Here is a 22,445-nt window from a genome sequence, read left to right on the forward strand (position 1 = left end):
GCTCATTAACACACACACACACACACACACACACGCACGCACACACACACATACACATACACATACACATACACACACAGGCAGGTATCCATGGATGCATGTTCTCTCTTCTCAAACACACATGCACAATAACAGTGTCCTCTTAATTGTCACTCGAGAGACTGACACGTTTTCTGGACATGAAGAATCGTCAGGTGAGTTTGTCAAACAGGTCCTTATGGTGGGTTCAAGATTCAAGGTATACAGACTGAAAGAGACAAAGACAAAGAAAAAATATGAAGCACACACTTTTTGTTCATTTTTTAAATTTAATGCAGTATAATGCTTCTTTACCAAGGGATATACTTTTTAACTTAATGCCTATATTTTACCAGTGTTGGGGAAACTACATTAAAACTTTAATTTATCAAGCTACAAGCTGCTTCACAATGAAAAGAAGTTAAACTACATTTTAACTGCGCTTGAAATTTTAGCTTGGCAAAGTCAAAATGGTTTCAAAAAGTAGTTCAATACATCCAAACAACATCACAGGAAATTATCACAACCTGAGTCTGTAATATTATTGATACACAGAAGTACAACTGACTCTGAGTAAAGAGTAGGTGTGTTTGATTTAGGGACTAGGGCAGCTTGAGTATACGTTTTAAGGAGAGGATAGGGAGGTAAAACATCTAGGGATATTTATAATATACAATTGCAGACATCTTGGTTGCAAACCAGAGGTGATTTCAGTCAAAAAAACTGCATGAAAATATTATGAATAGGTAGTTTGTAATTAACTACATAAACTATGTAACCCAAAGTTAACAACTAAAAAAGCTACTGACATTTGAATGTAGTAATTAAAATGTAATCAAACCAATAATTGAACTACATGTAGTTAACAACTCCCCAACACTGTATTTATGTATAGTTTTCCATAGAGATTTGCATAAAGTAACTTACAAATGCAGTTGCAGGGATACAACTCAAAGTGGAAAAAGAAAAACTGAGAAAACAGGTAAATAAAAAGCTTAATTTTTGAAAGAGAAAGGTAATGTTGCATTACACTCAACATAAACCTTCTGCTTGAACTGTGTTAAACAAAATGAAAACATATTCACAGCTGATACAACTTGCTTGCATGGTTATAAATCTCTAATGAACCCGTGTGAAACTTCATAGCACCTCCTCTGTGTTGCTATTTGCAAGCGTTGATCAGAGGAAAAAGGCACTTAGGGAGAGGAAAAGAGATGTCTCTCAGTATTTATGGGTTTGGGAGACATTCTTTATTGGTTATTTGGTAAAGAAATAATACAGTACAAAAGCTCTAGGTGCTTATTGTAGGCCTCACATGTCAACGGCTGTTAATAAGCAAGAAAGATCACAAAAGAATAAAACAAATGAGGAAAACTGCCGTTGAAAATATATTTTTATATCTTTTTTTAACTATATTTCAATAGGGCATCACAAAAAAGTAAAAAAAAAAAGCATAAAAGTGTAATGGGGTTTGTTTTCTTTGGTAAAATATTTTTTTGAGAACAGAATACAATTCATGTTGCGATATCCTTGCTTGACCTTTTTTTTTGGCACATACTATCCAAAGTTTCAATAAATGATGAGAGCATATAGCACAAATTGCAAAAGCAAAGTTGAATTAGCTCATATTAATAGCTGTATGTTGTATTTTGTTGTCTACTGTGTAACTGATTGATTGAAAGAATATATACATTTGACCAGAAGTTTGACCAGAAGTACTAGAAGTTGCTTTTGTTGCAAATATTTTGTGAGTGTGAGAGCAGTTTGCAAACAAAATGTGTCATTTTGGGAGAGAGACTTTCAGTTTAGGCCTGTGTGTGTGTGAAAATGTGATCTCTGATGAGACAAATGTGTTAAAGCAAATGAGGAAAAACTGAAAATCATTACAGTCACATTGCTTTTGCAGGGCTGCAGTTGCCAAGACTGGAAGGGGGCAGCCTCGTTTGTCCTGCAGAGGGCAGCCTTGAGTCAGCACACTGGTCTCCCAGCAACACAGTGTAAATATCTCGGTGTTTCCTCTGTTGGCTAGAGAGCATGAGAGAGTGGAGGAGAAATGAATGAAACACTGCCTTGACCCTGGTTATTTAATGAGCTAGTTTGAGGGAGCATTAGTGCATCCTGGAGGCAAGACCCTACGACAATACTACAGGTAAAATCCAGCTCTATAAACCAGTTTGGGCGAGAACAACATAAGCTAACGTTAGCGATATCGTCGAACGTGTTAGCTTTAACTGTGAAGCTATAACGTTACGCTAGCTAAGTTAGCTTTCAAACAGCTTTATTCATGCTGTCTTACTAATGTAGCTATGTTGTAAACATAGATGTTAAGTGCTGCAGAGGAGTTGTTTCACGTTAGTTACAGCTCATTTAGACCCAGCAAGCTGAAGTAATTAACCTAGCGGCTAGACGTTAGCTAAGGCTAGCTAGCACCAGTGACAACAAGAGATTAACTAAATAGCTGTTAGCGAATGTTAATTACGTTAGAACCTGGTTAGAGCCTTCTAAGCACGTTAGCTTAAGCTAACGCTTACCGAATAAAAGTCGTCGTGTTTATAGCTGCAATGAGACATAGTTCTGTAGCTAATAAACACGAGTGTCTTCTCTCAGCGTTGACATTAATTAATTTTATATGCCTTACCAGGAGAGGGTGGATGTGCTAATTCACTATGCTAAATGGTCCTGGAAAACGTCAATCAGTTAAACGCTACGCATTGAGTAGGGTGTTTAAAGAAAAGTCCATTTATTGATGATTGCACTCCAAGTTTGCCTCAAAGCAGCAGAAATAATACTGAATAATGTGTATTTTTTGCAGATCCCCTGATCAGTACTTGTGTTCATCCTGCACAAAACAGTCCAGCTCTCTCATTCAAAAGCAATTACATTTTTCTACTCTATGTTTTTTACTTTTTTAGATCCTTGCCTTTATTTTGATTTCCACTTAATATGTTTATGGTATGCAGACAACACCCACCTGGCAATAAAACTTCTGATTCTGCTGCATTAATATCAGATGTATATCACACATACATTGTAAAGAAAAGACAGCTCCACTGAGTTACTGAACTTATTTCTTCTCTTTAACTACACTTGTCATGACAAGTTTTGGATATTGAACACAAGTTTGTAAGTTTTCAAAAGATATATTTAAAGTGATCTATTGTCTTGACAAATGATGGGTTTTGTAGGGGTTGTTAATATTCATTTAACTCATGCCTGTAAGTTATATGTTGGAAAAAGGGAAATGGGAAAGAGAGGAGGGAAGGGGGGATGCTAAGGAAATATGAAGTTGTGGCACTGCCACCATTTTGAATAAGAAAGGTGAGAGGACACAAGTAAGACAGAGTAAGAAAGTAAGACAGAACTATTACTTTAAAACAGTGATATTATATTGTGATGCTAAGCAGATATCCACAGAGGATAAAGACATAGTATTCCAAAGACAGCTAAAATATTGACACTAAAAGCTGTGGACTACTTCCACCAGCGGTCTGGTGGAGGGCGACACATGACATCTTTCACCCAGAGCAAGAAATCAGAATAAATGTCAGTGTTTAAGTGCAACTATGCCTTTGGTGTCTAAACCTTTCAGACAACTGAGCTGCAATTTGTGCGAGAGATGTTGTTATCATCTAACCACTGGAGTATTTGTTGTCTTATTCTTGTAGATCAGACAGGCTGCTGATGGTTGCTGGCTAGCCAATGGGGCTGTTTGACAAGTTGGCAGGATGGCTGGGACTGAAGAAAGAGGTGAATGTGCTGTGTCTTGGTCTGGACAACAGTGGAAAAACCACCATCATCAACCAGCTCAAGCCCACTAATGTAAGTCTGCCCAGTGTTTTCTATAATGATGTTGCAAATTTAGGAGTAAGGTAGCATCAAAGTGAAATTCTTACATAACTAATGTCAGAAATGTTATTTATTCACACAGATACACATGTGATAGACTTGTATCTACCAAATAAGGGATTACAGGAGTTTGGCACACTCATATTCCATATTACTGATTTTGTTTTTCTATAGCAATCATTTTACTATGGCTGTCTATTTGTCACTTGTTTAGGTTTTTATTTACAATATGCTGCATTTATCTTTCAGGCCCAGGCACAAGACATCGTCCCAACCATTGGCTTCAGCATAGAGAAGTTCAAGACATCCAGGTAGCTCATCATGAAACAACAGCTTGTTGTTTGTTTAAAAAATGGTAGTCTAAGATGTTGTGTCATCCTCTAACAGTATCTCTGTTTCAAGTAAATTCAAATAATTTTGGAGCTATTCGGATATATTATGCTGTTTTTGACAACCCTAATCTACAACTGCAATAAGCGCATCAAAGTTTTCTGTCTTCTCTTCTCCTCTCTTCTTGTAGTCTGTCCTTCACAGTGTTTGACATGTCTGGTCAAGGCAGATACAGAAACCTTTGGGAACACTACTACAAGTGAGTGAACCAGTGCTACAAAAAACACCAATGCTTTTTTCTGTTTGTTTTACATAATAATTCCTGTGATCTCTTTGTTTTTCTCAGGGAAGGCCAGGCTATCATATTTGTCATTGACAGTGCAGACAAACTGAGGATGGTAGTAGCCAAAGAAGAACTGGACACATTATTAAACCATCCTGGTACGCTTATGTACATTTATCATGATTCTTTAACTTGGCTTTAAATCCCAGCCCAGTAAATCATTGTGCTGTTCTGTCTCTTTCTTGGGCTATTTTCAGTCTAAACTGTGCATTAAGCAAAGAGGGCTGTTTTTGCTGTTGAAAAATGAGCACACTTAAGGTTTTGCCAATAGCACATCTGTCTTCTTTTTTCTCAGGCTTTTCACAATATGGTTCCACATTAGTAGAACCGAATGACATTACAGATTTATCACACTAACTTTCTGACGTCATCCCTCTCATTCTCACTACAGATATTAAACACAGGAGGATCCCCATCCTGTTCTTTGCTAACAAGATGGATGTCAGGGATGCTCTGTCTTCTGTCAAGGTCTCACAGCTGCTGTGTTTGGAGAACATCAAAGACAAACCCTGGCACATCTGGTATGAACACACATGTACACTAATTTCCGGTAATTGCCAGGATGTCAAAAAAAAAGGACCTAAAGGTTTGTTGCTTTTTTTAACACAATGTGTTGATTTGTTTCAGTGCCACTGATGCTCTAAAAGGAGAAGGTTTACAGGAGGGAGTCGACTGGTTACAAGGTATGATGAGATTTTATTCACTGTTACATGTAGAATACATGTATATCAGATCAGCTTTTACCTACATTGTATGCAATCAATTAAAAAAAAATCCATGTAAGAAATGTTGAGTTTGTGTGTACAGGAGCAAAATAACAGGAACAAAGTATCTGCCACATTTTGTCTGACATTTGTCATCTTTGCTAAACTAGCATCTAAATTTTACTTGGATATAATGATGGCAAGGAACACAACATTTTATCATGAGTCATTTGTAGAAGACCAAAAATGTTAAAGTTGTTTCACTATGTTATGGATTTATATTAGTTGTATAACTTTAAATTCAGTATTAGCCACCTAGTGCAGACACGACCACAGTTAATAAGCAGCAAGGATCTTAGTGGTCATTTTCAAAACCTACATTGCATTTAATGTGTTTTTATATTTCTTGAAACTCTCAACAATTGGCTGAATTAGTTTATTGTTGGATGGTGTCATTTAGGTTTGAATAATTTTGAAATTTTCCAGAACAAATTTGTATTTCCATTTTTCGCCCTCATTTTAAGCACCAACAATTTCCCTCTTAATCCTACAAATCTGTAGAATTTATTTATTTTAATGTTTTTCTCCACATCAGAATGGATCACGTTTGTTTAAATGCATGTCCATGTACGACTGAAAGATACACTGCACATAACTTTGTGTTAATGTTCCACTACATCAACATCATTTGCTTTTCTTTGTATTACTTTTATTGCTCTCATTCAAATCCTTCCATAGATCAAATTATGCAGTGAGTACTGGCTGCTTTATATGTGGTGTGTTACTTATTGTGTTGCTGCTGTAAAAGATTGTATGAAAAAATAATTCCCCTACTTTTTCCTTACCATGCTTACTGTGTTATTGTGACTGTTGTCCTAAAGTAGCTGAGTCAGTGTCAAGGTTGTGTGACGATAACCATACGATAGCGGTACTTGAAGGTACCCCGATGATGAGGTCATCATCGTCATCGCCCCTTTTTCTTTTTTCTTTTTGAGCTTCATGGTATGAAATTCATACCGTCACAGCCCTACTAACAGCACAGTATGTCTAAAACTCATCACCTCCAGTACTCCTTACTACATCCACTGAGTCAAGAGACTTGATGATCACTGAAATTAGGTGGGGAAAAAATGGACATATCCATTTCGGTATCTGTTATGGCCAAATAAGCTGTTACATATTGGCATATTGGATATCGGCAAAAAATCCAATATCTGCATCCCCAATAAATAACACAGATTTATCTTAGATTTTTTCATAACTTGCCTAATATTTTGCTGCTTAACTGCATTTCTCATGTTTTTCCAGATCAAATCAAAACAATGAGAACGTGAGGGCGTGAGGACGGACACACCGGAAGTAGCAGCATACCAGGAAGTCTTTTCTGAAAGACCAGTTGACCCAGTTTTCAGAGGTACCACGGGAAAGAAATGTTTTCAATGGGGTATTTCGTTGATTCTCAGATGTGTGTGGTTTCATGCGACAGATGAGTTCACGACTTGATTCCCTGGTACCAGTAATAACACAACCGTAAAGATGCATCCACTAACAGTGCAGAGTCAGAGGGAACCATACAAATTGGCAACTTAAATACATTTATTTTGGACATATTCTTACTTTTACATGCAAGCATTATGAGGTCAAAGTGATAAACAGCTTTGCCGTGCAGGCTCACAGGGATCATGATCTGTGACATTATGTTGGTTGGTGCTGTCTTCATTTTAGGGAGCATGAATACCCGGGATGTCTTATAGAGAGGGCATATTGTTGGGTGTGTTATTTTATATCTTTTTGCCCTTAACTATGTGCCAGCTTCCCTGCAGACACATGTTTCACAGCTGTTTTTTTCACACTGGCATCACATGATATCACCAGTGATGCAAACTCAAGGTCCACTGTTTGTCCACTGACTGACATTTATCATTTCATACCAATACTATTACATGTAATGGGCTAATACATACAAGACGACCTGTAAGGAAGGCACTGTAGAACTTGTTTCCCCCTCTGAAATATGCCAAATGCTCCATTTTTTTCTTTTTTTCTTATGTCTCTCAGGGCTTCTGTGGAAACATATTATTATTTGCGTTTAACCATCACAACAGTTCACTTAACTATAATTGACTTTTTCAGCAGAAGCAAGTTTTCTGGTATATGTGTCCTGTGTTCGAGAGCACATCGCCTTTCTCAGACTTGCATATAGGGCCATCTCACTGTCACATTAAAAATAAGAACTACTATATCTATACTGCAGCTAAAACTTCATGCAGCTCTGCTCATGTTTGATTAATGCTGCTCTTTTTTGAGTAGCTTTAAACATACATTTTGAATTAAATGTTTTAAGGGACCCTGTATATTTTGTTGTACTTGTAGCTAAGTGTACATGTCTAGTTAACTTAGCTGTAACAGGTGATAAAACAATTTGTCATAAAGTGAATGTCGAGGTAATTAGCTTGGTTCAAAGTCAAAACTCGTCTTTACAAAGCTGTTTTTCAACCAGTGTTTTTATCCTTGCCTTATTTCATTGCTCAAAAAAGAAAAATGTAATCAAACAAAATGCGTCGTACAATGTACTCATGGTACTCCGGTGATTCAAAGGCAGACAACTGAGTGTCGTCTGCTCAGACTGCACGCAGTTTTTAATGCAAGCCTTTGATCCTCTTCTCCAGTCTCGGACTGAGAGCTTGCATTAAAAACAATTTCTGCACAGATCAGAGTTTGTGGTTGCTTTTTAGTTTTGGTGCATTGCTGCAACCGAGCTGTGTGGGGTGTTTCACTGTTTTTGAGTAAGTTCAAGGCAAAAGGGAACAACTGACAAAAATGTATGATAAGATATTTAAGATAATAGTGTTTTATTTTATATAATCTGTGGTTTTGTGCTCACAAATGTCTCATTTAAGCCTGCTTTTTAGTTCTAAGATACCCCAAAAAGGCCTTGCAACAATCCAAAAATATTTTCCTCCAATAACACTTGATATGAAACTGAATATAGACAGAAAATATCAGGATAAAATCACTTATGGGTGTCCTTACAGTCCTGGTCACATTTAGGGCTGCGCCACACAGCAAATCTAGGATGTTTGACTGACATTAAGACAGTTATGTCTTATTTTAAAGGGTCTTGTTCACTTAAGTTTAAAATATTAACTGTAGAATATATTACCAGAGTGTATGAGATGGATAGGACAAAACTATTCCTGTTAGATTTTATGTATTTACATCTTTTAGTTGTGAATCAGATAAAGTGAATTCATTTCAACAGATTTACCAACCACAGACAAGAAACATAAGCTAAAAATTCTGCTTCTGAAAGTTCGGAATCATTTTACTGTCTAACATTTTCAAGAAGACATTTCCAGTGAAAATTAGTCTGTGTGTCATGTTCAGCCCAGTTACATCAGTGTCCCAGTTTGGACATCCACTGGGTGACACCCAAGTCCAAAATATTCAAATCCTCCCGCTCATAGTTGCTTTAAGGACACGACATTGATTTTGTAATATATTGTCGTTGTCTAACTCTACAAACATGTCAGTGATGATTTACTGGGATGAGCTTCATGTCCTTCAGACACTTCATATTTTGAAAACGAGGAGAGGTGTGTCAAGTCCTCCAGACATTTATTTCAAAACAGACTCTGTGAGCACAAGTTCACTTTAGTATCAGAGACTTTATAGATTGTTACTATCAAATGTGTGTGTTCTGTTTATTACATTGTATGTGTTACTTTTCAAAGAATAAATACTGTGGAAAATGAGTATTGTTTCCTGATTTTAGAAGTAATGTCACTGTGGTGTTATCTCCTCTCTCTTCCTCTGTGTGGCTCTCACACACTCTACTTCTCTCTCTCTCTCTCTCTCTCAGACATCTTGAGGGCTGCCAGCAACAGCTGCTCATTAAACCTCCAGTCCTTGAGCACTGAAGAATTTATTTGATTAAACATAAACATTCATTTATAGAACTTATGAGGGTTTCTGTTATTATATGTAGCACACCTATTCATTTTTGTAAATTGTGTAAATTTGTGGATCTATATGTTGACATCATTAAGGAACATGTGTGTGTAGTTAGTATCATCAAGCTGTAAACACGCTTTAGCTTCAGTGTTTGGCTTGAGAAAGTGTCAAGGTCATGTGGCAGCCATCTGTCAAACATGCAGTTAGAAACCTTTCCAGCTGTCTGCCGGTTAATTTGGATTTTGGCATCAGTATCACACAGAATCGCTTGTCAGATGTCAAACTAAATCCAGTTCAAGTTAATGCTTCAGTTGCTCAACTATTCTCATTGTCTGTGTTTGTTACTGTATGTTTGCTTAATTTAAACAGGAAAGCACAGAAGAACACTGTTAAGCCTTTCAAGAAGAGTCAAGTAGTTTTGTCATAGTATTCCTAAATGAACACATTATTATAACGGAGAGGAAAATGGTCCTCAAGTGCTCTTAGGCTGAGCAAAGAGGAGTTATTACAAACAGGGGCTTAAATATAGACAGTGCAGGCAATGCAGTTGCAATGTGTGTAGCATCGTGTTCAAAGAAGAACTCTCCATCATGGTTTTCTGTTTTCGTAAGATAGTATCAATCTATAACAAAATGACAAGCTTATTCTACATAAACTATTAACAACTATAATGTAACTATAAAAAAACTATTAAGTTTAACTAATAATTTCCTATTTTATATGTAGTGATGAACGCTGAGTAATTTGTTGATGTTTTCCAATATCAGTGTAACGAGACAATATGATTTACAGTAGCTAGTTTAGGTGCAAAATCTCTCAAGACTGACACATCTGCAAGTGGATGTAACATAAAAGCGGCAGTAAGACCCACTGCTGGTAAAATACAAATGTGCCCTAAAACTCTGTGTGTTTGCTTCATAACTAGTAACAGGGTGCATAAGGGCCTGCCATATTAGAATGCACTGGGGCCCATCGTAACTATGGTACTCCTCTGATTACAAACTTTCATTTAGTGGAGTATATCGGTTAAAATGCTGATCAGTATCCACCTCACAGAATCTTCATCAGGGCAGGGATGGTCAAAACAAAGTAATTAAAACTGGTGTTCCAAAAAATGACTTGCTTAAGGAAATGGCTGACATATCCAGAAAAATGAACTATCACTGTGTTGTCAAAATATAAATATAGACAGAAATTAAAGCTGCAGGCAGCGATGAAGAAGGCCCTGTCACCTTCTCTCACAAGGCAGTGGAGATGATGTATTATACATTTTGTATCACTTCCAGTATCAACTAGGAAGCACTAGAAAACCTGCACCCAACATGCATTTTGTTGCTGAGAATCAAGTCAAGACCAAACTGAAAATTTCATATAAATTAAATGATGATTGTCACACAACTCAGCAAACACTTTTCAGTTTAAAAGACGTTTAAAAGAACGACTATAGTCACTGCTGAAAAGACGTTCAGAATAGGTAGGTGAAAGTTTTTCACTGATGTCATAGAACGTTCACATTTAGACCATATTTCACAATTTACGATAGTGAAATTTTTCATTCTCTAGAGTCTGCAAATATTAGTCTGTCATCATTTTGGATCCTTGTCCACTAAGAAATCACATCCAAATTTAAGTCAGTATTGCAAGTCCTGGGGAAATATGGTCTAAATATAACAGTTCAAACAACATTTTCAAATAGTCAGTGACATCTTTTCACCATCATCATCATCATTAAAGCTTACTTCCTGTTGAACACTCAAGTGCTTTTAAATGGTGGAAAAATTGCACAATAAATTCAAAATGGCTGACTTCCTGTTGGGTTTATGGTATGTCTCCTTGAGGCTTATTTGTGTGTCTGCAGATGTTACATTTACCTTCCAAATTTCAAACATCTACATGAAATTTACAGGTGGGGGCTGTTACTTGAAGCAAATTTGCCACGCCCATGCTCAGGCCCCATATCAGATATCTATTATTTTCAGCACTTCTGTCAAGTGTGCAAAGTTTCATGTGTTTTCGAGCATGCCAAGCACCCCAAAAATGCCTTTAAAGAGGCCAGATAATAATTACAGTAATAATTTCTGCTTCTTCAATAAGAACCAAATAATGACCATACGATTCATATCACACATTATGATGCAGTCCCATCAAATGGTACAATTAAGCTCAATCTAAACGTTTCCTAACAGTGTACAGTGAGGCAAATTTACAGACCTCTGTCCATGGTTCTGAAACGCTTCTGTCGCCAGAAGGGGGCGCTGTGCGCGTCCAGCAGTTGCAACTTGTCACCATTTCTCTTTATGAACAAACACCTGGGCCCTCTTTAGGAAATAACTTCTCCTTTACACTATTGTGCATCTGTCCCATGCTTAGTGTGTATGGGTGTGTGAGTGTGTGTGTGCGTGTGTGTCAGTTTTTTTCTTAAAGTCAGACTGTATCATTAAATCTCTCCTGCTGCTCCTCAGGATCCATCCTAATTGGATGTCTGTCAGTTTTGACAAGAGTAGCCCAGATTAAACGACTTGAGGCAGAGACGGCCATTAAGTAGACACAGTTCACTGATATAAACCTTGAAGGGAAAGTGGCAGGCACAGTGCACTTAAATGATTTCTAATTGCTCAAAGGTGGGGAGCATATTAGTCTATGAATCCCTCCATGCTAGGCCCCAAATCAGGAAAAAGAGTGGACGGTGTCTGTTTCAGAAAGTGGCCAAGATTAACAAGCTTGACAGAGGTGAAGTCCTGTAAAATGCACTTGATGAGTATTAAATTTAAGTTGTTGTTTTCCAATAAATACATCGCTCCACAGTTTCCTTCACTGCAAAGCAACGAGGGCATCAGGGCGACTTCCTTTCCCTCTCAGTCGCGCAAAAAAAAAACCCTGTTCCTGTGGAGCAAAGTTAATTGCGGTTGTAAGGTAAAATGCCGGCTGTGGAGAGTGACAGCGGATAAAAGGCCACATGAAGTATGGCTGCGCAATTAGGCGGCTGTTACGCACTGAGTTTGAAGGAGCAGGAGCCACATGGAGACTAAAACTCCCCCACAAATTATCGATTATTTAATGTGTAAAAATGCAACGTTGATATTAAAATTCATGTCATGCCATTCAGTGGTTTTAAAAAAAAAAAAAAAAAACAAGCTGCCCATCCATCCCCGTTATTGAGTGAAGGAACCTCTGCCACCCTCCTCCTCCACTCAGATCAGCCGGTACACTGTGACGTGTTTCCATGCAAGGTGCTCATTAAGACGGACGTTTGGTTTCTCTGACGTGTGTATCAGTCCTCTGACGGCACCTGCCCCCTTATAAGCTCCAGTAAGTCACCCGGGAGACCTCCACCAACGTGTCATTTAACTGTTCCTCGCCGGTGCAAAGACGGGGACGAGGTTTCCTAATAAACCGTCCCAACTGTTCTGCTCACTGTTTTCTGCCTCAGGTGCCCCAGCACATGACTCTAGAAACACTTGAGGTGAGTTTTGCATGTGTTTTCCAAGCTTTAGTAAACTGTTTAGGTCCGTTTATTAAATCAAATGACATTTTAGAGGATGATATATTGTTGATTTGAGCATGACAAAAGTGGAGATGTTGAGGTGAAAGTTCTTTATCAGCAACAAAATTTGGAGACACATGTTTAGAGCTTTGGGTGGTCATATTCTTATCATGAATCTTGTGCGTAATTTGACTTTTACGCGCGAGTGTATGGAGAGAAGGACAAAAGAAAAGAGAGAAAAAACAAAAATGAATCAAAAAATGAAAGATAAACTGGGATGTATTTTTGAACTAATCTCACAATTTAATTTATTCTAACTTATTTGGGGAATTGTTTGACATTTGTTTGAATTGAACCAGGAACTATATGGCGCTTACTGAATGTCTTTGCCTGAAGGAATCAAGAAAATATATAAAGAGAGACTCAGGTTTCTTTTCAACAAATGTTCACTTTCCTTATTGCTATAAAATGTAGAAAGACGATCGCCACAAATGACCTGCACTTAATTGTAAGTCATATTTCTAAAAAAAAAACAAAAAAAAAACACAGCTTTGAGAGCCACAAGAGCGAATTAAAACTAGCAAGTAAGCAGATTAAATTCTCTCTCATGCAATATTTTTATTCTAATTTTCTATTTCAGCAAGTCAACGCGTGAATGGTCAGTTAATCCAACTAAAACCTGCTAAAAATCAAAGTTATCTGTGGGTTTCAAACGAAGCAAAATATCAAATTGTTGTAGAAAACTACACGCCAAATTACTGTTTTTACGCACTGCACTAAAAACTTCAAAATCTGAACCTTTTCTTCTCCGTGCGCCAAAGCAGGTCTCCATGCCCTCCCGTTCCTAGCGGCAGACCGGTGCGACAATGACCATCCATGTAGAGGGGCTTGTGGCTATCGCGCTCTTCTATCTGCTGATCCTGTTCGTGGGCATCTGGGCGGCATGGAAGAACAAACACTCCGGGGAGGCGGAGGGCACCGACCGCAGCGAAACCATCATGGTCGGAGGGAGAGACATTGGATTATTTGTCGGTGGATTTACCATGACAGGTAAAGTTTGTATTTATGACTCAGTCTCACAGGATCTCAGTTACCAGGACTGTTTAAAAGGGCTTTAAAATTAACCCACAGATCTGTTTTAATAGTTTAATTTTTTTCTAACTTGTTTCAGGATGTTTTCTTTAGAAATAATTGCCAACATTTTGTAACATTTTATATATATTTTTATTTGCACAAATGCCAAATATATGAAATTCTTTTGTCTGATTTTTTCATGTGGCATCCTGTTTGTGTGTGTGTGTGGGTGTTTTCAGCGACCTGGGTTGGAGGAGGATATATAAATGGCACAGCTGAGTATGTGTATCTGCCTGATTATGGCTTGGCTTGGGCTCAAGCTCCCTTCGGATATGCCCTCAGTCTCGTTGTGGGTGAGTGGTTTTAAACAATGTAAAATAGAGGTAGGACATTCCTTGTTAGCAGGAACATAAGAAGGGATTTTGGGTCCTTATGCACATTCACACTACAACACACCCCACACATTAATATACTGACTTACTGACCACATACCTGATTGAGATTTTTATTTTAGGTGCTAATTAAACCGTCACTGGGTCCTCCATTCATCCCTCTGAGGGAGAGAACTTCACCTCTGCAGGGGAAAATCCTTGTTCAGTCTTAGACCTGTTTGTTCAAGCCTCTGTTTTATGATTTTTGTCAGTTGTAACATTAATATCAAGTAACCATGCCTATGTATAAATGTACACTTGACAAAAGCCAGTTGATTCAGGGCCTCTGGATGGTGAGTGCCCTCCTCCTCAGTCTGTAATGTCTCCACTCTTTGTCCTAGGTGGTCTTTTTTTCGCTAAGCCCATGCGCTCACGAGGTTACGTCACCATGCTGGACCCATTCCAGCAGATGTATGGGAAACGCATGGGTGGCCTCCTCTTCATACCCGCACTGATGGGTGAGATCTTTTGGTCCGCTGCTATCCTATCAGCCCTCGGTGAGTTCATGTCTCTATAGGCAACAAAATAAAAGATTCTTGTGGGCAATAAAATCAGATTATTGTCTTTGTGATGTTGCAGTGGTCATAATATCCTTTCATCTGTTTGCTCATGATATTAGGTGCCACGCTGAGTGTCATCGTGGACATCAACATTAAGATGTCAGTGGTTATCTCAGCACTCATTGCAATCTTTTACACCCTGGTCGGAGGACTTTACTCTGTGGCCTACACTGACGTCGTGCAGCTCTTCTGTATCTTTGTTGGCCTGGTAGGTTCAAGCTGAGCAGAAATGAAAAGTACATGGTAGCAACTAGTATAGTCAGATACACATCTTGAGTAGGTCCACTGTATTTGTTGCACCAGATGTACTTTGACCTTCACTGAAAATATGCCAAGTCACTCTAAGAATTCTGCACAAATATAGCCACAAATGCTCCAAGAGCTCACAACAAACTAAGGTGAGATAAACAAAGAGCCTAAGTTATAATCCCATTAAGTTTTTGTTTTCCTGTGCTTGTTTTTTGACGTCCACAGTGGATCAGTGTCCCCTTTGCTTTGATCAACCCTGCGGTGTCGGACATTACCGTTACTGCAGTGAAGCAGGTGTACCAGTCGCCCTGGAGAGGCAGTGTCAACAAGACTGACACCTGGGTCTGGATCGACAACTTCTGCCTCCTGGTACAGTCAACATGAGTTATTCATCCCTCACTTCATCAGAATTTTGTCCACTAGACCAAAACTAGGTTAAAAGGTCTAAAGCTGATTGTGTTGATGAACTAAATACCATCATGCTGAGACTATTGGTTGAATTACAGAAAATTTACAAGTGATAAACATCAGCCATATAACTTAGGAAGTGAACATACTACAGCTCTTTATCAAATCGTTTAATTGAGCTATATGGCAAGTAATACAAAAGGGAAAACATATTTAGGGTGCTCCAGCTAGAAGTGTACCATCACCTCCTCCACCAAGCGATTACAGGACAGTGGTGCGGCCTGCTTCTAACTAAAATCAATCAGTTGTCTAGCCAATAACGTAAAGTGGAAAAAGCCATAACCTCTGCCTGATTTGTGTGTTCACATGAATGAATTACTGAACAGGCCTACTCACAGGCAAGGGGCCCAAAGTTTCAGGGACCCTCCTGGCCTTCATCTGCAAAATGTCACTCAAATTAATGAGTATCAACCAGGGGGAAACACAAAAAGACAACAAAGAGACATGAAGGAACTACAAACAGCACAAAACAACCATGAAGAGACACAAAATAACCAAAAAAAGACACACAATTATTTCAAAAAGAAACAAAATGACCTCAGAAAGACACAAAATGACCATAAAGAGACACAAAACGACAAAAACTATACAAAGTCAGAGGTCAGAGTGGTACATGGCTCTGAACATGGCTTGTTGGCTGACTCTTGGTTACATGTGGGCCAAATTGGGTCTGACCACGGGTAGATTCTGGCCAACCTACCGATGAAGCCAATTGAGGACCTTGAATTTTAGGGGGATGAAGTGGCATCTAGCAGTGATGATTGCAGATTGCAGCCAGCTGAAACTTCTCCCAGCTAGGATTCCTTCAGTGTGCATCATTCAGGAGGTTTTTACCGGTAGCCAAATTATCCACAGAGGTCTCTTCCTCTCCAAAACAAACAGACCAGGTGATTAAAACCAGTAAAACACTGTATTAAGCAGTTTCATGTTGTAAATCAGTGTTTATCTGTTGCTGCTTGTCATGAAGGGGCTGCAGTTTGAATAAAACTGACATATCTGTGTTAGGCTTGAGTTTTGTGAATGTTATCCTCTGGTTTCTAACTGTCCTGCAGATGCTCGGAGGAATACCCTGGCAGGTCTATTTCCAGAGAGTTCTGTCCGCCTCCTCGGCCACCTATGCCCAGGTCCTCTCCTTCCTGGCTGCTTTCGGGTGCCTCGTCATGGCTGTGCCCTCCGTTCTCATCGGGGCCATCGGGGCCTCCACAGGTTAGAGAGGCTCACACATGAGCTCACATATGCACAGTCTGTGTGTGTGTGTTTGTTTGGGGAGGGGAATGCTCTGGATGGGTCCATGTTGCCCTTAGATCTGAGAGAGCCTGGTAAATAGCAGCTGGTTCACCTCATCCATAATGAAGCAGCAATCTATTTAATAACCACACTGGCTGTGTAAATATTACATTAGAGGGAGGCAAGGGACCAAATTAGAGGTTTAATATCCAGATTTTTAGGCGTCAGATTTCTCGGTGAATACCTGAATACACAACTTTGTTTTATGCTGTTTTAAAATGGGGGGAAAAAACCATGAGCCATCATTACAGAATTAAAATTACAGGGGTTTTTTTTATCTATGCAGACAAGCTTGACGTTCAACCTTGCTTATTACTATCATCAATAAAATCCTATTTAATTTCACACCTTTGCAAAATTGGTTTTAATGAAATAAAAATTACAAAACCAAACTATATGAGAAAGAAATGTTGCAGTGCTTTCATATTTAGTTTTTAAATCATTATATTTCATTATTATGAATGTTTAATAGCAAACTACCTTAATTTCTGAGAAATTTAAAAAAGTTCTCTGGAGGCCATGTGGTTATTTATTTATGCTATAGTATATGTCGTATACTGGCCATCGTGGATGTGTCATTACATCTCTCCCTTGCTCAGACTGGAACCAGACAAGTTATGGCGCCATTTCTCCTAAAGAGAAGGAACAAGCAGACATGATTCTACCCATTGTGCTCCAGTACCTTTGCCCGCCGTTTGTCTCTTTCTTCGGCCTGGGTGCCGTGTCTGCAGCCGTCATGTCCTCTGCAGACTCCTCCATCCTTTCAGCGAGCTCCATGTTTGCACGGAACATCTACCAGCTCGCCTTCAGACAGTCGGTGAGTACATGTGTGTTCCCTGGAGTCAAAATCCATGTTTCTTTTAGGTTGTTTTTGGCTGTTTTGCACACGTCACAATCCTTTTTCCACTCCTCTCTGTCTCCTCAGGCTTCTGACCGTGAGATCGTGTGGGTGATGCGAATTACCATCTTTGTATTCGGCGGCCTTGCCACAGTAATGGCGCTGGTGACCGGGACAGTTTACGGCCTCTGGTATCTGAGCTCAGACCTGGTTTACGTCATCATCTTCCCCCAGCTGCTCAGTGTGCTCTTTGTCAAAGGGACCAACACGTATGGCTCTGTGGCTGCCTACCTGTTCGGCATGGTGCTGCGTATAGGTGGAGGTGAGCCCTACCTGCGGCTGCCTCCTTTCATTTATTACCCTGGCTGGATCACTGAGGAGAGAATACACCACATGACTGGAGAAAAGGAGGAAGTTATCGTCCAGAAGTTCCCCTTCAAGACCGTCTCCATGATCGCCTCCTTTTTGGGCAACGTTGCTTTCTCCTACCTGGCAAAGTACCTGTTTGAAAGCGGCAAGATTTCACACAAATACGACTTTCTCGACGCAGTGGTGTCCAAGCACAGTGGGGAGATTATGGATAAGACGACACTTGTGACTCGTGGAAACAACATCGGGCTGTCGGAGATGGCGCCCGTCAAATCGCGGCTGAGCGTGACCTTGGCGACCGCCTTCACACGCCGTGACACGTTGCCAAAAGAAACAGTGGAGGAGGAGGAGGAGGAGTCCAGCCCCGATTCCTCTCACCATGATGACGAATAACAAACTCAGGATGTGATTTAAAAAAAAAAAAAAAAAGAACATGTGAGTGAACAGCCAGAGAACTGGTTACTCTGTCAGATCCTGCAAAAAGAAATAAGAGACTACGAGCAAACATCCTCCCTTGGGACTACAAAAGTACCACATCCAGCATGTGGTGACTGGATAACAGCCACATGTTGGGATATATAGTGTAGCAGCTTGCTGATTGTCCGGACATGAAGTTCTCTTTCTGTGACATACATCAAACATTCACTCATGTAGTACTTATAGATAGCTGGGTGTACTGTATATTCATCCTTTTACGAACTGCTTTGGAGATCTTCTTAAAGAAAACTGTGTTCACAGACTTAAAGCTGGGGTAGGCAGTTTAATTTTGGCATCACTGGTTAAAAATCTCATCCTAAACTCTGAGCATATTGTATTTCGAAAGGTCTGAGTGAAAGATAGACGTCTGCACCTCCTCTTGGTTCTGTTTTCAGGCTTCTAGGTTCACAATCTAGGTTGTGATGGGAGACTTTGGCCAGTCACAGGTCATTTCAGAGAGAGGGTGTTCCCACTGGCTGTTCTAGAAATACAGATGCACGTGCCCAATTCAATGGCAGAGAATCCTGCAGAGAGGTTGCTAATTCAGCACTGACAACAACTCCTGACACTGCAAAGCAACCCAAAAAAGGAAGCAGGGCTTATCAAAAAGAGTCTAAAAGATAGTGTGACAATAAATGAAATAAAACAAGTGTTAATATCTGCAAAGTATTTCAGAGATGGAGAGAAAATGTTGCTAATAGTTTAGCTTTATGCCAACTGGAGCCAAAGGCTTAGAGCCGCAGCTCTAAGTTTATGCTTATGTAGCTAACTTTAGCTAGAGCCTCGAATCACTGTGTGTCCTCTGCCTCATTCCTCACCACTACAAACCAGCCTTCTGGGAGGAGAGTGGGCAGCAGCTCAGAAGACCACTAGACAGTCAGTAGCCACAGCAACCTGAATCCAGCCAACACAAACCTTAGGTCCACGGAACCGGACAGCCCCAGCCCCGGTCTCACTTGGAAGTTGTCAAAAACCGGCACTTGGGCAGTGACTTCCAGCGTCAGACATTGACAAAAAAAAAAAAAGCTGTCCTTTCATGTCGGCATGATATGCAGCCGGTGGCATCAGGGAAATGTGAAGGGACAAGAATGAAAGTTAAGGCGGCGAAAGTCCGAGTAGGGCAGGCGAGAGAGGTGGTTAATGGGTCCACCAGCCACCGACTTTCACCTGGGATGCCAGTGTTTGCTTCCTGTAAGAGTACGCCAAACCTTGTCTTTTCCTAAACCTAACCACGTGCATTAGTTGTTGAAGGAAAAAAAAAAGACATTAATTTGCGGTGTTGTACTGACGTAGTGCGTTTATTTTGAAAGAGACTGTATGAAAACTTTCCTGTGAAAATGGAAGTGTATTTTGAAAACAGACAATGCATGTAACAGGTTGAAGGTGACACGGTGTCTCAGAACGTCAACAACCAACACACCCAGGGTACCTTGCACGTCATATCTCTACATGGAAAGTCCATGACCAAACGTCCATATGTGACGAGGTCAGAGTGAGAATGTGTTGGTTACACAGTCAGACCCAGTGCCGCTGCTGGCCATCATGGCGCTGTGACACCCTGCGCTGGAAGGGTTTGCGCTGGCTGCCTGTTCTCCTCATGACGGAAGCAGTCCACAGTGGCAGGGAGTGGGACAAAGGCTGCTAATTCTTGTCTCATTTGTGGTTCGATAAACAGAGGAACAGAGGAACAAGGAGGGGCTGAGCTAATGCGTAGTGCACAACTGTAGAATGAAATAAATCAATGTACGGGAAACACTTGGTGACTGTATGAAGAGCGTGTATATGCCTGTGGTCGTCTGGTAGGAGGAGCTCAAGACAGAGAGGGGAGAGCTGCAGGAGGAGTGTGCGATTTCTGCCTGCCCCAGCTTTAATTTGATTAAATTTTATTTTTTATCACTAATGAAAAAGCAGAACAAAAAACAGATGAGTGAAGATAAGAGATGCTGCAAACATCTACTGAGTGGTGACATATTTTATCAGAAATATGAGAAGGAATGAAACAGATAACATTTTACAAGATGCGACTGACAGCACAACCATAGTCTGGAAGAAGAAGACATTACTGTAGTATCAAATAGATGAAAGCAATAACACATACACAAACACCTGTACAGCAATTATTACAAATATCTGGTTGTGAGAAAGTAAAAAACATCAACAAGAAGAAATGATGGAGAAGCTTTATTATGTCATATCAAGCCAATAAATTTCTGTTATGTGTGATGAACATTTGCAGCACTGTAATAATCAGGTTTTGAGTCATGATTTAAGACATTAAATAAACTGTGATGTCATCGACATGTTAACCAACACCCAGACCTGATTTAGTTTCATACAGGTTTTGATGGCGATCACGTCTCTCATTATGAACACATCATGACTGTGAATCAAGAAAGAAACAATCCATGTATCATGCTGACTAGGAAATATACAAGCTGTAGTGACGGTAGTTGACTTGCAGCATTAGCTAATATTCTCTTTAACGTCAGGTGTAGAAGCCGTTTTAATCATAAAAATCAGTGTAAATTAGTGTTTAAAATGATCTTGTATTCAACTGCCTTAATGAAGCTCATGAAAACAGTTTAATTTCCACAGTTGCGACCGGACTGTGGTCAGACTGCAGCGAACAAAGACTTGAATATGAATGTAACCTCTACAAAAAAAAGATCTGATTATATCAAGTAGTGTACTTCTACTGCTGTTTGTGTATGTTTTTGTTTGTGATTTTCGCAAAGTCAAACACTAACAGTTGCAGAACAAGGTGGCGGCAGGTTCTGCTTCACAGGTCTGTTCTTTCGTTTGTTGTCAACAGCAGTGTACAGATTATTTTCTCTGTGATGTGTATGTTTGTATAAATATGGAGGAAAAAAATATATGTACACAGGTAACAAATCATGCTGGTTAAATATTGTTGATATAAGATAGAAAAGATGCTGTCTAAATGTTTATTTATTTTTGATGTCATAAAAGATCAAACAATAAAAAAAGAAACTATTATTTCAGGAAGATATATAAATTCTACTTTTGGAAGAAGATTAAATTGGTATTTCACATTTTTTGTTTGCCGACTCATGTCCAACAAGACACTCTGAGGGTACTAAAAATGTGGTTCTACTTAAAGGAATAGTTCACCCACAAAACGACCATTTGTAAATCAGTTAGTCATGCAGGGTTACCCTTGAATTCATGACATAAACTCTTTGTTTTTCTAACATGCCTCCACAACAAACAGCAAACATATTGATTTACTGATTGATTGGGGTCCACATTTAACAACAGCAAAACTGTATCAGAGAAAAAAAAACTCTCACATAATATAATCCAAGTGTCACTATCCAGTAAAACACTTCTATCTTGTATATTTGTATATTCTGCCAGATGTTTAACCCTCTGTTATTGTAAAACTGGGCCCAGTGAGTGACCCTGACCCGGGGAAAACACTGGTTGTCTGGTTTTTACTGGTTGTAAATGGTTAAAATTGTGGTTACTGTAATTTGAAGCATTTTCTGGCACAAGCAACGCATGCATTTCATCTAAAAATCCTCAGAAGTGGAGTCTGACTTTAAAGAGAGCATGGATAACCTTCACCTTCAGTTCAGTTTTAAGGTTTTAGTGAAAATGTTTGGGAAGTACTGAGTATATGACTGGATAAATGAGACTTGGATTATGCTGCAAAAATTGTGTTTGATATAATTGATATAATTTTGCTGTTGATAAAGGTGGTCCCCAGTCAGTCAATATGAATCAATATGTTGGCTGTTTTTCATGGAGGCATGTGAGAAAAACAAATTTTCTTTACAAATTTTTACTAAATTAGATTGTAGTATACACAGTTGGGTGTTTTAAGCTGTTTTGGGGGGTTGTTGTTGTTGTTCTTTGTTTAATTGTTTGTTTTTTTGTTGGTCATGATGCTGAATCATGAAGAGCATCATGGTCCTCCAGGGTCGAGGTTCCTTGGCATGTGATTTCTTAAACAGAGCTACAGTATGTTGTCCAGGGTTCAACCAAAAAGT

At 39.3% G+C, this 22,445-nt stretch overlaps 2 protein-coding genes and 1 long non-coding RNA gene across 5 annotated transcripts; 2 read left to right on the forward strand and 1 right to left on the reverse strand.

Annotated features, from left to right (window-relative positions):
• Positions 1-109: 109 nt before the first annotated feature.
• Positions 110-2,642, reverse strand: LOC125902268 (uncharacterized). Its single transcript, XR_007451067.1, has 3 exons — positions 2,550-2,642; positions 1,906-2,043; positions 110-247 (listed from the first exon to the last, which is right to left on the reverse strand). It is a non-coding gene; the product is annotated as an uncharacterized LOC125902268 (long non-coding RNA).
• Positions 2,001-8,979, forward strand: arl6 (ADP-ribosylation factor-like 6). Its single transcript, XM_049598428.1, has 8 exons — positions 2,001-2,167; positions 3,684-3,837; positions 4,114-4,175; positions 4,385-4,453; positions 4,541-4,635; positions 4,929-5,058; positions 5,165-5,220; positions 6,550-8,979. The coding sequence occupies exons 2-8, from the start codon at positions 3,718-3,720 to the stop codon at positions 6,573-6,575; spliced, it is 558 nt and encodes a 185-aa protein (XP_049454385.1). The 5' UTR covers positions 2,001-2,167; positions 3,684-3,717; the 3' UTR covers positions 6,576-8,979.
• A 3,561-nt stretch (positions 8,980-12,540) lies between these two features.
• slc5a7a (solute carrier family 5 member 7a) lies at positions 12,541-21,240 on the forward strand. 3 transcript variants are annotated; one of them, XM_049598283.1, is made up of 9 exons: positions 12,541-12,658; positions 13,501-13,729; positions 13,993-14,106; positions 14,526-14,681; positions 14,804-14,952; positions 15,219-15,362; positions 16,514-16,667; positions 17,348-17,565; positions 17,674-21,240. In XM_049598283.1, exons 2-9 carry the CDS (start codon positions 13,546-13,548, stop codon positions 18,346-18,348), a joined length of 1,794 nt encoding a protein of 597 aa, XP_049454240.1. In that variant the 5' UTR covers positions 12,541-12,658; positions 13,501-13,545; the 3' UTR covers positions 18,349-21,240. The 3 variants fall into 3 exon arrangements, with proteins under 3 accessions (XP_049454240.1, XP_049454249.1, XP_049454256.1); XM_049598292.1 differs by having other exon boundaries at positions 12,629-12,658; positions 13,504-13,729; XM_049598299.1 differs by lacking the exon at positions 12,541-12,658 and having other exon boundaries at positions 13,486-13,729.
• The last annotated feature ends 1,205 nt before the right edge of the window (positions 21,241-22,445 follow it).

Source organism: Epinephelus fuscoguttatus, linkage group LG2 (genome assembly GCF_011397635.1).
Source record: "Epinephelus fuscoguttatus linkage group LG2, E.fuscoguttatus.final_Chr_v1".
NCBI classification, from domain to species: Eukaryota; Metazoa; Chordata; class Actinopteri; order Perciformes; family Serranidae; genus Epinephelus; species Epinephelus fuscoguttatus.